General features: G+C 38.3%; 1 protein-coding gene across 1 annotated transcript; it reads left to right on the forward strand.

The window, feature by feature from the left end:
• Positions 1–1,402: 1,402 nt before the first annotated feature.
• On the forward strand, positions 1,403–14,251 carry LOC146164784 (peroxisomal multifunctional enzyme type 2-like). Its single transcript, XM_083382963.1, has 18 exons — positions 1,403–1,476; positions 1,579–1,632; positions 2,201–2,308; positions 2,538–2,597; positions 3,010–3,031; positions 3,546–3,742; positions 4,045–4,167; positions 4,579–4,656; positions 5,104–5,261; positions 6,484–6,655; positions 7,369–7,520; positions 8,165–8,288; positions 8,649–8,755; positions 9,523–9,765; positions 10,273–10,458; positions 11,416–11,545; positions 12,411–12,535; positions 13,541–14,251. The coding sequence occupies exons 1-18, from the start codon at positions 1,422–1,424 to the stop codon at positions 13,631–13,633; spliced, it is 2,187 nt and encodes a 728-aa protein (XP_083239089.1). The 5' UTR covers positions 1,403–1,421; the 3' UTR covers positions 13,634–14,251.
• Positions 14,252–15,386: the final 1,135 nt, after the last annotated feature.

Consider the following 15,386-nt stretch of genomic DNA (forward strand, 5'->3'; position numbering starts at 1 on the left):
TGTCCTAATTAAAATACGGTTGATATACAGTAATCCACTCACAGGAGTGTCATATAACTGATCCATCCGGGATTTCACTTTCCGGGATTATATTTTACTTTTACAGTTAACAGTTTGCGGCCTTATCGGTCAATGGTCCTCACAATACGTTTGCCCAAATTACCTTGAAAAATGCTAATGTATCTAGTAATGTGCTAATAATTATGATGTAAAAAGCCCTCATGTTTTCTTGTCAATTTAATTTTTTGTCAAATTTAAAATAAACGCAACGCAGATATCACCATAGTGTAGGATAAGTAGAGATACCACCATCTGTTACCGGTCCGATTGTATCTATACGCAGTACCTCAAGCACATTTTAGATTGCCTCCAAAATTCGAATTTTGGGTAATAGACGTGTTGCGTTTTTTATAGTCCTTGAAATTCGATAATTTGAACTTGATTTTGTAAAATTAAACGGCATATAAACCAGAGTTTGAAATACTCATTTTGCTTTGTGACGCAGCATTATCGGTGACGACCAGAAAAAGCGGTGTGCTAAATAATAAAACCAAACAGTATTTGCATTGTTATGCTGACACTTATCTGCCAATGATTTTTTAATTTGTCCAATAGTCTAGCATTTTAGCCTACAAAGACATGTTGCAGCAGTTTAGCAAATAGTATAACATTTGCTTAGTCATGGTTGTCTGCTAAAGTGTTTCAGTGCTTGTATTTAAGATAAACTCAAGAGATTTAATATGCACATAAAAAGGATGTCTTTAAATTAATAGTTTTTCTTGAGAAACTCTACACTGTGCTTGCATGTTAGATTACGTTATCAATAAAACTCAGTTGGACGCTGGACTACAGTTCTACAACATTTATTTTAAAGCTAACGAAAGTACGAAACGAGGTGACAAAGTTGAAATTGCAAGCCTTGCAAGGAAGGTGTAATTGCGTAAATGTTGAATACTTGACCCACCCAAACCCAAATTCTCATACCTAACCCAAATATTGTTAGAAATATAAACCCACGGACACGGCCACGGACAAAATGTTGTAGGATTCTAGACCACCGCCATCAAAGTATAATTGCGTTTTGATGCTTTAGCAAATAAGTTGTTTAAGCGGGTTGAAAGTTTTTGCGGCTGTCATAACTTTAATTATGAAATTTGCACCTCTTCAAAGGTGTCACTACCTAAAACTGCAAGCACAACTTATTTTTTTCTTGGTTGCTCGGTAAAGTTTGCGTTGCTGAAGGAATTTCACGGCCATTTTCCAGGAAATGCAATTTTTCCAATCTGCAAATCTATTATGTAGATCTTCTGTTTTGAATAACGTACATAGGAAAGTAGCGATAAAAATGCCTATTTTTACCATTTAGGAAATTTATTTTATTACACTTATTTCATTAGGAGGATTTTGTAGACCTTTTTAAAATGGGTGAATTGCGATATGATGGAAAAGTTGTCTTGGTAACAGGATCTGGTGCAGGTTAGTTGTTAATGTAAAAAGTCAAACTCCATTATAACATGTGGTCAAAATTTTTTAGTTGTGCTGTTTTACTGAATAATGTATTTAACTTGTGTTTTACAGGGCTCGGAAAAGTCTATGCTCTAGAATTTGCAAGGCGAGGTGCATTTGTTGTAGGTAAGTGCAGACATTTCAACAAAATGTGTATTTTGTTGACACTTACAATTAATTGTGTCATTTAATTTAAAATATATATGAATTTCTAGTCACAAGGGAGGTCTCTTAAAGCCCTATTACATTTTAGTCTCTTTCTGCCAACTTAGATCTTTCGACTGAAATGCTTGCCCAAAACCCAGCTAATAAAGTAAAAAAAAAAATAGCCCGCTTAGGAGTATATTTATCCAAGAATTTAGACATAGGATTTCGGTAAAAATATTTTTTTTTTGCATGAACATTTGGCGTCCACAAATTATGGAATTCAGTAGGGTCTTAAAGTCATAATGAAAACCAAAAAATTAAATTTCCGTGATGAATAATAAAATATTTATATGCCCATGGATGAAGACTGAAACGTCACCCCCGAAGGGTAGTGGGTCATGGTTGAGAAACCCTGGATATGTGTATTTGCAACATGTATTATTAATTTCTTCTTAATAAATAACATAAAAATTAGGATATATATTTATATATTATACCTGGCCTAGTTAAAACATGTTTTTACAATAGAAGTTGTTTTTATTTTAAGTCAATGACCTTGGTTCCACACCTGGAGGCGTAGGTGAATCATCCAAAGTTGCTGACAAAGTTGTGGAAGAAATCAGAGCGGCTGGTGGAAAAGCAGTGGCCAATTATGGTTTGTACAATTTCTTACAATATTGTAAAATAAAATGAGGAATCTATTCTTTTTGCCATACTTTTTTTAGAATCTCATTTCAGCTACTAGATAAAATTGTGGTTTAGCCAAGCATAAATAATACAAATTAAACATAAATCCAAAGTGTTACATCTGTAAAAATTGCTTTTACTATTTTGGGTGTTTAGATTGTTCTATTACTATAATTATTTGGTTTTTTTTTGTATAGATTCAGTGGAATTTGGAGAAAAGCTGGTCCAAACCGCTTTGGACAACTTTGGAAAAATTGGTGAGACAGTTTCTTTTTCTGAAAATCACCTGATATACAATATAGAATAAGTTTTGTTTTGGGGTTGGTAAAATATATGTAAACAAAAGATATTGTATATAAACATTTGAGTTGTGATTTGTATAATGTTGATTTGTTATGATTTTTGTTGTGCGCTAGTTATAGTTGCAAATGCATGATACCTTGCTGGGAAGGGTATTATGCATTTGTTTGAAAGTAGTTATCAACATCAGGTTTAAATCATTGTTAAGCAACCACTATATTTTTGGCCATAGTTTTCTTGACAAAATGATAAATGTTGTATGGTTACACTAAAAGTGCATTGTGTAGAGCCTCTATAAAACAAAATAATTATGAAATGACTACCAGGACCGTTTTCAGTATACATAACATTGTTTTATATATATTTCAGATATTGTGATCAACAATGCTGGGTAAGCCATGCTGCGTTCTTTATTAGCAGAGTGACCTTTGAACGCTATTTAAGCTGCATGTTGTATTACCAACACTAGTTAACCATTAACTGGTGACATTTTATAGGATGTATCAGGCATTTTTAATGTCACCTTTTTGCTTCCAAGTATTTCCTCTGTTATCACAATGTTGCTGCAAAAATATAAGGCATTGCATATCATAGAAATGCAGCTTCACTATTATTCTTATATTGGCTACAAATCTAGTTTCTTGTTTAAGACATATATTTCAACATTGTTTTAATCTATAAACAGCGCATTTGATTTAGTTATTATCTGCTATGGATATTGGATATACCTTTGCAGGTTTCTCAACACTTATGAATTACATATTTGATGAAAACAATTGTTGAAAAATTAATACAAATTTAGTCTAAAAAACTAATATACCTATTGCTGATAAATATTAAATTGATTTATCATACTTGCTACCAGTAGTAGGCATGTAAATACAATCGTCTGATTTCCCTTAAAGAATCTTAAGAGACCGCTCTTTCAATCGGATGACTGAAGCAGAATGGGATCTGATCATTAAAATCCACCTTAAGGGAAGCTTCTCTGTGACGAAAGCTGCTTGGGATCACATGAAGAAGCAGGGTTTTGGCAGGATCATAATGACTTCTTCACCTTCTGGTATCTACGGCAACTATGGCCAGTCAAATTACAGTGCTGGTAAGTATATTATGCAATCTTTGACAATAAACATTTCCACACGGTAACTGACAGTGCCGTTTTTGCTTTTTAAGATCATTTTTTTAATAATTTTTTTCTTTATTTTTATAAAAGCTTGTATTTTTTTGGCACACAAGCTTTTATATTTTATAAAAAAAATATTATTTGACCACTTAAATTTTCCAATTATTATCTTTCTCAATCAGTTTTTCGAAAAAAAAATATTTCAACCAGCCTTTGTCTGACAGATATGTATTTATTTATTCTAAAATATTTTTTACCTTGTCTCTGTGTTACCACAGCTAAAATGGGTCTTGTCGGATTCGCCAATACTCTTGCATTGGAAGGCAAAAAGTATGGAATTTTTGTCAACACCATTGCACCCACAGCGTGGACCAGGCTAACAGAAAATCTAATGCCGCCAGGTAACTGATTAAGTTTATTTCTTTCAATCAAGGAATGAAGGATTTATTCACTAAGCGAACGCAACATTCAAGAATCTAGTTTAATTTTTCTCTATTCCACCGGAACACAAACGTTAACCAGGGGCTATATTCTTTGAGGCCATTAACTTAGAAATTGTGCGATGTTAAAATTCTATTCAAACTAAAAATCTTGATGCTAACAGTTAACAAAATTTTCTTAAACAAATTTAGACACATTTAATTGGTTTTTCAAAGCGTCAGCGTTATAATTAAACATGTCTGGAAACGATTAAGGCCAGTCATTTGATCTCTCTTTTTAAACAATATTGCTATGTTGTATGTCTCACTGGCTATATTTCTGTTACAATTGTTAAAATGGTAGTGTACATCAGTCGTGTTTTTGTGATACAGATTCGGAAAAGGAGATGAAGCCAGATTTCATCATGCCGTTGGTCGTGTACTTGTGTCACGATTCCTGTACAGAAACAGGTATGTTTGTTATCAGTTTACACTGATTTAACCTGTTACATTGCACTTAGAACCCAAAAGAGTTTAAATCCATGTCTGCTGAATCGAAGTAGGCCATTTTTACTGTTTCGTTTGGGGTAGTGTCGAATCCGAGAAAGTTTACAACCTTGTTATATATATATAAATATATACATATATAAGCATTTAAAAGCACAATCAAACGCTATTTTTCAACAATCCCTGACTATATTTCCGATAGTCTTGACACGGCATTGCATATGCGCATTCCGTTACCCCGCTCGGAGCGTTTTAACACGGGTTATAGGTGAACTTACAATTTAAAAACTTTCTTAAAAGCCTTTATTTGCCAATGACTCTTAACAAAACAGTCGTCGACCAGCTTGGTTTGCATCGTAATATGAGTGGCGTCGTCTAGCAGCGAAAAACAGCTTATTTTATTTCCGCTAGGCGGCGTGTTTGAGGTCGCCGGTGGCCTGGTTTGCAAGCTGAGGTGGCAGCGAACGAAGGGTGCCGTCTTGCGGGAGCTTGGTAAGCCCATGAGGCCCGAAGATATAAAGGACAATTGGACCGCGGTGACCGACTGGAACCAGGCCGAGGCCTGTCAGGTCAGTCTCAATAAGCATGCTAACCCAGTCGAATTTTTATTTAACTGTTTTTTTATTCAACTTGCCCGATTTGCTCCTTGAAATATTGGAGGTTCCTATATAGAAAATATGAGAAATCCCGGTACATAGCAAACTGAATGTGTAAAATATGAAGATATCTCCTCGCCTTTACACGTATTTGACGAGAATGACTTCAAATAGAAGAAATAGACTTTTCTGTCTTGTCATAGTGTCAGTCATTAATAAGTTCCACTGTTTGTATTTCATGCTCAGGCTTAGAGGGATATCTTATCGTAATAATAGCAAATTGTGACCAAGAAAGGAAAATTAAATTTCGGTACATTAAGTACTCTAACAATGAGGTCAGTACTTATACCAACTACTTACTGAACCTGTGTGTGAAGTTTACCGTGGGTCGCATCAGTTCTTATCGTTACCTCTTTCGATTAGGCTAATGCGGTTTTTATAATGCGTAGAACCAATAGTGCTATTATTTGTTTTTCAAATCGTGTCACTGCTGTGGTTAATTTACAGTGTTTACTGTTATCAGCCTTAAATTTGTTTCTTTAACGTTTTGCGATGCCAGGTTAGTCACATTGTTTACGAGAGTAAATTCGTCAACTTCCTCAATCAAGTATAATTTGCTACAAAACTAGTTTCGTGTTTAAGACGTATATCACAGTTCCTGTTTTAATCAGGAAACGTTTTTGCATGTTGCCAAAACATTACATGCTACAAAACCGGAACACCACACAGTTTGAGAATCACTTTTTCAACTTCTTTGACGTAATATTACTCTGCCGTAGTTGCAGTAGTGGCCTATGTTTAAGTACATAAGAGACAGTTTCGGCTACTCAAAACACCCTAGTAAAAAACACTGCACCGTTACAAAACGGGAGTAATACAAATGGTTAAAGGACCCAGCCATAAGTTTGAAATAAGAAAAATCCCATAGTCAAAATTAAACACAGGGATAAGAGCAAAATAGGACTACAGTTATTATGGCCATTTAGGCCTTATTCCGATGAATTTTGGGCTTCCAGTGAGTTTATGTCTTACTCAGACGATCTAGATCTTATTCTTTGGTGGTTATTACTGTGTATTTCGCTTAATTATGTCGTTGGTCTTAATACTATGGTATTATAGTTTATTCAGCTTAGATATGGTTGCTGTGTAGGCCTCGTTGTGTGTTTCCGATGTTAACCCCCACCCCCTTGCATAGACCATAGGCGAGGCGACCATGAAGGCGGGCGAGGCGATCGGACGCGTTCAGAGCGGTGACCACGACCTATCCTCGTGCCACGCGATCCGACCAAACGTCGCCAAGAAGCACGTCTTTGCGCCCATCACCACGCGACATGACCCCTACTCTATCATCCTCTATGCGCTCGGAGGTGGGTTTGGCGCTTGTCGCGTGCTTTGCGATGTCGCATGTCGCGTGCTTTGCGATGTCGCTTGACGCGTGCTCTGCGATGTCGCGTGTTCTGCGATGTCGCTTGACGAGTGCTCTGCGATGTCGCGTGTTCTGCGATGTCGCTTGACGCGTGTTCTGCGATGTCGCTTGACGCGTGCTCTGCGTTGTCACTTTTTGGATGCTCTGCGATATCGCTTGTCTCGTTTCTGCGATGTCGCTTTGTTAGTCTGCTCTAGAATCTAGATAAACTGTTTTTTAATTGCACGTCATTTTGCTTACGATACTCGTTTAAACCCGATTCTCGGTCGAGTCAAATATCTGAACCATTCAAACCTTTACTAGATTCTCTATCTCGTCGAATTGCATTTCGGATTGTTTCCCGATTGGAATGCTGCCCGAAACCACGCCAGTTACGTAATTTGGCGTAAAACTATCTCCGTGTTACATTAAAAAATAGCCTTTCTGGCGCAGGATTTCGAGAGAAATATTTTATTAGGAGTCGTTAGCGGTCACAAATTATGGAATGCAGTCGGGCATATCTTTATTTTTATCGGCGTGTTACCTAAAAAAATAGCGTTTCTGGCGCAGAATATCTGGCGTAGGATTTCGGAAGAAAAACAAGTTGGCAGGAATCATTGGCGCTTACAATTGTAATTCTGTCAAGCATCTCGTTATCTTTATACTTTGTTGTAGTTGGATCCTCCACGACCCAAAAGGATCATCTCAAGTTTCTCTTCGAATCAAACGAGAACTTCTGCGCCCTGCCCTCGTTCGGGGTGGTTCCCCCCTTCGAGAGCCTGAACCAGATCGCGTCGGTCGAGGGTCTCGACATTAACCCCACTCAGGTGGGTCAAACTCGGGGAATTCCCTCGGCGAATTTTACGGCAACGCGATCGCTAATGATAGGTTATGATATAGTGAAACTCGGCAAACTATTAAAAGTGTCGCTCTTAACGTTGTTATACCCTTTTAAGGGTTTCGTGCCTCTGTGACGTAATTGCGATCGGTTGGTGAGATGTGAAGTCAAATTTTTTTAAACTGCTTTCGCAAATTTGCGTTTCATCCCATTTCACCATAGTCCGAGCATTCGCTCAAAATTGCCCAAAATGTGTAGCTTCACAGTATAAATGGTTAAAGCACCATTTTTTTAATGAAGTGAATCAAGATTCCAAAGCGCTGTATAGGCCAATTCGTGGTCCACGGTAGAGGCGAGAAATTTACAAGTAAAAATTTTCCCAAAATACAAGTAAATTTCCGAAATCTGTTTTTTACGAGTCCAAATACATTCAGTGTTATGACGTGTTATTTTTAATGTAACTGTTTTCTTAAATTGATTACTTCTTAAATATACACTAATATTTCAATTAGGCCTTCATGGACCCCCTGAAACTAGTTCACGGACCCCCAAGGGGTCCATGGACCCCAGTTTAAGAACCCCTGGTATGGGGTATCGACAAATAAAACCTGTGTGTGCTTTTTTATCGACCAGATCTTGCACGGCGAGCAATACCTGGAGATTTGCAAGCCGATCCCCACAGAGGGAAAGATGACCAGTCATCCAAAGCTGGTGGATGTTCTCGACAAGGGATCGGGATGCGCTCTTATTATGAACGGTAACGAAACGTCTTCCTTTTATTTAAACATTAGGGTGTGTCTTTTTGAGTCCAAAACCATCGGCGGCAGGTTTTAGCCAGTCGATCACTGCTCCGCTGACGCGTATATTAACAAGTAAAACTCATAGTTGAAAACATGAGTAAAAACAGGATCAGACGTTTTTTTTAGAAGGAAAATATATTTCGCCAAGTGGCATCGTTAATTCTTGTAAGAGTACAAATAAATAAAATAAGAGCGCAGCCATCAACAGACCACTAATGTATTTGTACTCTGGCTTACTGATGGCTATTGGTGGCTCAGCTACTGGTGGCTTCAAAAGAAAAATTCCGTTTGAGATTCAATTGGTATTTTTTTTTCAGTCGACACTTTCGACGAATCGGGCGAGAAAGTCTTCTTCAACCAGTTCGTGACGTTTGTGGTCGGCGCTGGAGGATTCCGCGGAAAACGGAACTCGGACGAACTCAAGGTAAACACTTACAAAGGTGCATCACTGACATCAGTTTAGTGTTAGGTTGTTGATGTAAACCAGTGTTTCTTAACCTTTTTTACTTGTGGGCGCACCTAGAGACGTATGAAAAACGTGGGGGCGCACCTTACGAGTGAAGCGAGCGCGAAATTTTTGAGGTGTACCGATATTTCTCTCAAATTGCCTGCATTTTTTATTATATGGGTTTTACAGTTGCATATCTTTAAAGGGACTTAGAGCCTTTGGGACTAAAAACGCTATGTTGTCCATTAAAGTCTTATTCCGATTAATTTTGGACTTATTTCGACATGCTTTCTCCCTTCGCTCGCGGCGCATCTAGCAGCCTTCCATGGCGCACCAGTGCGCCGCGGCGCACCGGCTGATAAACAAATTGATATATTTGCAGATATGATGGATTTAAGATTACCGAAGTGCCATACCTGTGCAGAAAGGCTGAATAAATTCGCAGAACGCTTAATGTAATTTAATTTTAAGCAATTAGTTTTTAATTTTACAAGCTGGCAACTTAGGTCTTTATAGGCCTTCTTTTAAACTTGTATTGCAGACCGTGCCTTGAAATTATTTACTTCCATGAAAAACAAAATCAGTTTGACGGGCACGACCGCAGAAATGTAAAATTAATCCCAAAACTAGCATGTCTCGTATAACAAGCTTTCAAAATGTTTACCTATAATACCACAAAAATCTTGGTTAGCCGGCAATTGCGTAGAAGTATCGAAAAAATACCAAACTTTAAATTTTTACAGCCCCACGCTGCGCCGCCAAAGCGCAAACCCGACGCCGTGGTTGAGCAGAAAACCGGTCTGGACCAGGCGGCCCTTTACAGGCTCAGCGGGGACCACAACCCCCTGCACATTGAACCGGCCTTTGCAGCCATGGGCGGCTTCAAGCAGCCCATTCTACACGGGCTCTGCTCTTTCGGTTTCGCCACGCGCCACGTAATGGAAACCTATGGGAACAACGAACCGAGCAGCATCAAGGCTGTGAAAGTAAGTGGTCGGATGATTGTTCGGCGAGCGTTTTATTTCTGAAAAACTATAGGTATACGCCTTTTCTCTCTCTGTTTTTGGAGCTGGGTTTGGTTGAATTTTGCGTATTTTTTTGCCATAAATTCGGTATGAATATGCTGGCCATCCGCTCATTTTTATTTGTAATACTTCCGCTTTGTCTCTTTTTAAATTTTGATTTTTCTCCACCCTTTTTGAATTTCCTTTATATGAATTAATTGGCGTGTATTCTTTGTTTGTTTAACTTCGGTTTTAGTAGCTTCTCATTGTGGACATGAACGAGATAACATTCTTTATATACGTGCCAGTTTTGCAACCTCGTAAATTACAAGTGCAACATCAAAAAAATGCATATTAAATCAATCTAATAAAAAATAGGACGTCTGAAAAAACCCTGCACATCAAAAACGAACTCCACCCACTCGCAATCGTCAAGCCATCACAAAGTTTCGCCTTTTTTAACTCGTGTCCTTTTCCCGACGGTCGCAGGTTCGATTCGCCAAGCCGGTGCTTCCCGGCCAGACGCTGCGCACCGAAATGTGGAAGGAGGGATCTCGCGTTTACTTCCAGTGCGTCGTGGCCGAGACCGGCAAACCAAGTCTGAGCGGCGCCTATGTCGATCTTAACGAGGATACAGCCGGAGCCGCGCCGGGACCAACTGAACAATTGCCGCAGGTGATAGCTTTTTTTTTCTTGTTTTTTTTAGTGAAAAGTTTTGATTTTGTGTGAATTTTAAGTAAAGTTTTAGTCCGATTTTTAAATAGGATTTAGTTATACGGACAGCGCTAAACTTTATCCCAGTGGTTCTCAGCCGGGGTTCCGCGGCGTCCTGGAGTGCCATTTCTAATGCCCAAGGGTGCCGAGTAATACTTAAAAATCTTTAAGAATCTGATATTGGCTTAACTCTCACAACTTTTTGTGTAATATTAGAGTGGAATAAATCCAATTAAAACTTCCTACGTTGTGCAGAGTTGATGTGTTTGTTCCAGTTCCGTTTATTGTGATATTCTAGTGCGGTCATGTTTAAATGACGGATCCCTTTTGTGCGGATCTTCTAATGTAGTCTTAAAAAAATAAACTTTCTACAGTGCTTTCATGTGAATACCAATTGTCAGTGTTAATGAATTTAATGCTAATCTTTGTGAGCGTTTGAGGATATCAGTAGGCGACAGAAAGCCCCAATTCGATGCTATTGTAAGACCTGAAGTCTTTTGAACTAGATCAGCGCTTCATTACCGTTAATGAAAAACGCATTCAAAAATATTGGACATATATTTTTAACATTTTGTATTTTCGGCAATGTAATAAAAACTTGCAAGAAATTTAAAAGAAATGCCGGTATACCTAAAAAAATCGTGGTATGCCTAAAAAAATATTTATTATTTCTGAGAGGTACCGCAAGCCATAAATTCTTGAGAACCACTACTCAATTTGTTATCTGCTTTCATCGGAAATGTTGATGAAATATTAATCATTTTCCAACCAGCCTAGTAACGGTATTCGTATCCGACACCAACCCAGTATCGGTACTCGTGCCACTTGGCATCGGGTATCGGCTCCTATCCAAATTATATTATAATATATCCCTAATTCAACAATAACTCATCGATTCGACTATTGTCTCGTCGACAGTCTGCAGGTCTTGCCAGTGACGCGTTATTCGAAGGGGCTGCTGAGAGGTTGACCCCGGAAATTGTGCGCAAAGTGAAGGCGATTTTCCAGTGGGACATCACCGTTGACGGGAAGGTGGCGCAAAGCTGGGGTAAGACATTTTCTTCTATTGTTTGTTTTGTATAAATCGTTTAGGGCAGGGGTCGGGAACCTTTTTAGCTAAGAGAGCCATAACAGTCAGGTATTCTTGGTTGTATTTCCATGAGAGCCATATAATACTTTTTAACATCTAGTTAAAGGTTGGACACACATCTAGTTATAGCTTAGGTTTACAAAAACTAGTAAATTGGGCAGGGCCGTTTATTTTGTTCGCATTTTAAGGACAGAACATGATATGCACCAAAAAGCAATTAGCTAAGATTGCACAACTTTGATTGCTAAGTTCTGTTATTAGAATAGGGCCTTTTGGATATAAAGAGATTCGAGCGAAGCGCCGAAAATTTGCTATGTGTAATAGAAAAGGAAATTTTATTTTTTTAGTTTTTCGTTTTTAATTGTTATTTAAACTATAGAATTTAGAATTATTTAAACAAACTAGGCTACTGAGAAAAATGAACTTTACCTTAACTGTCTGTTTGAAATAGTTAAATACCTTCAGAGAAGAATACAGTAGTATACATTGTTCGAGTTTAAGAAGTCAAGCAAGAGGTTTAGCGATAAGGGTCCGCCTACACTTCGGTTATCATAACCTTGGCTTTAATTTGGTTTGTAAAAAAAGTTTGAATTTTAAATTACTTTTTACTTGGTGCATTATGGCCGAAGGTTGTAGTTAGACTTGGTAATCTCAGCTCTCGAAGAAGTGGGTGGCATTTTGTGGACGTTTCGAGTAAATCTTTATTCACTCTTCTTTTTGTCAATTCATAAAAAAAAAACTTGATCAGCTGTACAGGGGACTGACAAAAAACTTGGAAACCGAGATTAAAAATAATAGGAAAGATTTCCTGTTTTTTCTGTAGAAATGGATTTGCTAAACGGCGACGGTAAGATCGCGCGAGGCCAGGCTTCGAACCCGGGCTGCTCGATTACGATATCCGACTCCGATGTGATGAACGTCTTTACCGGCAAGGCCAACCCCCAGCAGGTATACACGCGATTGGAGTGCTCAATTTTACCTTTGTCTTATGTTTCGATGTTTAGAATTTTGGCAAACCTTGATTCTGTCTAGGGGTGTTCCATACTTCACAATTTTATCACGATTCCGATATTTTGGGCAAAAATTATCGCGGTCCGATCGGTTGCCGAATAATTATGCCCAATCAAGCAAAATAAATGAAATGAAAGTTTTTTTTCAGGTGATTGGGCTACAATTTACTTAGCTTAAAAAGTTTCCGCCAGTTGTTACCTACTGTTTGTTTTTGGCCGAAAAGCCATGACTTTAATTCCTATATTAATGTATCGGATGAGCACCGATACCACCTTGGTATCGGAAGAGTAACGATCCGATTATCGGACATCCTTAATACCGTACATATAGTCCTTGTGTAGCCCTCTCTCTTACCATTTTGACGAACTTAGCGGCACAGGCGCACTGACAAGTAGCACAAAAACACATTAACCTTACGGAAACGCGTGTTTCTTTTTGCATTTCATTGTATGGCATGGAAAGTTACCTGGGTGGTCCGATAACATGGGATGAAATCAGATCCGATACCCGAAGTGGTCGTATCGGTACTCGTCCGATACCAGTTCGGTATCGGTGCCGATCCGATACTAAATAATGTAGGAACTACAGGCATGATTTGCGATCCAAAAAAGCGATTTTACCTTCAAAAGTAAATTGTCAAAACTTAATAGGTTAACAACCGGTGGTAATTTAATTTCGTAGCGTTGAAGAAAATTTCGCCTCAATAACCTTCAAAAAAATTATATCTCAACGGTTTAATTTCATCTATTTTGCTTGATTAAGCATAGCAATGACGTCATTAGGTATCGGATCGAATCGGATCGCGATACTTTTTCCAGAAAGTATCGGCTATCGGTATCGGAATAGAATGTCATGCATATTTTGGCTTCTCGTTAAATGCATATTTGGGCTTCTCGTTAAAAAGCGTTTTTATCACTAAACCGTTTTCGCATTTTTCCTCAGCTATTTATGAGCGGCAAGATGAAGGTAAAGGGAAACGTGATGCTGGCCACAAAACTGGACGCTCTCTTCAAAGCGCAAGCAGCCAAGCTATAACTTGTCGCCAGAGGTGTTTCAGCGTTGTTCGCATGATCGCGAGCGTTCCGTTTGTGTTGTGTAATACCGATGTAGATATCTATATATATACGTTTATGCAAGCAATTCTTGTAATTTATTTGGCGCCTCAAATCGTGTTGCGCGTTTTTCTGATTCCGCTTTCGTTTTGCGCTTTTCAAGTATCTGATTCGGGTCTGATCACCATGACGGCGCGCAAATTACATGCTTCGAGCTTGTTTTGCAGTAAATTTTCTGCAGCAGGCAGTCTGTTTTTTTTAATTGCGAAACGCCGATATTTTGTTTTAATTCGCTACAATATACGAACTCTCTTGATATGTGTTGGATCTTTTGGCAGTCACAAGCCACGATACAGACATACACGTATTCCAGCCTCAACATTGGTGGTAATATGTTTGTTGTTCGTTTTTCCTTAAACATGTTGCTTAGACTTATTCCATTAAAGAAAAAAATTGTCATTGTGCACTATTGATGGGTAGTAACCTAATTACAAAGATTCTGCACGTCTTTGTAAGTTCGTTTCGTTTTTGCCCAACACGTTTTGGATATGTAATTTAATAATGAGTAATGTCGTGACGATAAGGACCGCGCCATTCTGAAGCACACATGTCCTGTTATTTTTCTGCAGTATAGACTTTGTCCTAATTTTCGTTTCAATAAATTGAATGTAATAAAGATTTGACCTTTTTGCTTGCGAAAGTGGCGAAGGTTTTAGGCGTAAATTGAATAAAATAGAGAATTTTCGTTCGTCATCTGATCCAACCGACTTAAAAGTTTAATAAATTTCTGACCGACTTCACAACCGGGTTGCGGAGCCGAGTCGGACTCGAGACTCGTGTTAGCCTCCCCGAGTCCGACTTGCGCATGCGCATTACCAAATTTCGACAGTGAAAACGCCGCAAACTGTATATTCTAAAGTTTGAATAGCATATATGGTGAGCTAGTTTCCAACCATTCACTGTATGTGGAAGAATTATATGACAGACGAGACCTGTGAGCGAATTGCTGAATATACACCTTATTTTAATTACATAAATGGGGGAAATACAGACTGTAGAGTCGGAGCCGGACTCGCGACTGGTAATCACACACTTGGCAGTTGACTGTGGAGTCGTGGTTTTTTGGTCGAAGTCAGACTCGGGTTAATTTTACCCGACTCCGCAGCCCTACTTAACACTTTGTTTCAAATACAAATTTGATATTTCTTTTGTTATAGTGTGAAATAAAAAAGGTTTAAAGTTAAACAACTCCAAATCGTTATGCCCTTAACGCAATAGCGATTCTGGCATATATTTTCAATGATGAAAATATAAATTAGGTTGCTGCAAGGTGTCGCTGTTTGCATAGAAAATGTAGCGCGTGATTTTTTCAATATATAGAGCTCCTTCTTCGCCTTCAATACCAAATGAATCGCTAAATTTCTGTACGTTGTTGACTGATTGGAAAAAAATTTAAGCCCCTTTACACCAAGGTAACCGCCTGAAGGCGTTCCCTAATGAAAGTATATGAAAAAAAACAGGGAATTATTATGCGTATAGAGCAGTGTTGTAATGACTTATGTGCACTTAGGTCACTGTTTTCAAATAACTTGACTTGACTTAAGTCCTTTGACCAAAATTACTTGACTTGACTGAAGTCGTTTCGACAAATGACTTGACTTGGACTCAAGTCGTTTTGTCAAATAACTTGGGATTTAATTAAGTGTTTTTCATTAGAATTTATCTCAAGTTTTACA

Source organism: Ascidiella aspersa, chromosome 2 (genome assembly GCF_963924565.1).
Source record: "Ascidiella aspersa chromosome 2, kaAscAspe10.2, whole genome shotgun sequence".
NCBI lineage: Eukaryota > Metazoa > Chordata > Ascidiacea > Phlebobranchia > Ascidiidae > Ascidiella > Ascidiella aspersa.

Bases quoted from the DNA above. Each gene is read 5' to 3' on its own strand.
- LOC146164784 (XM_083382963.1), top strand. From the start codon at position 1,422: ATGGGTGAATTGCGATATGATGGAAAAGTTGTCTTGGTAACAGGATCT. The intron at 1,633-2,200 runs GTAAGTGCAGAC...TTTTATTTTAAG, and splicing joins GCGAGGTGCATTTGTTGTAG to TCAATGACCTTGGTTCCACA. The intron at 4,168-4,578 runs GTAACTGATTAA...TTTGTGATACAG, and splicing joins AGAAAATCTAATGCCGCCAG to ATTCGGAAAAGGAGATGAAG.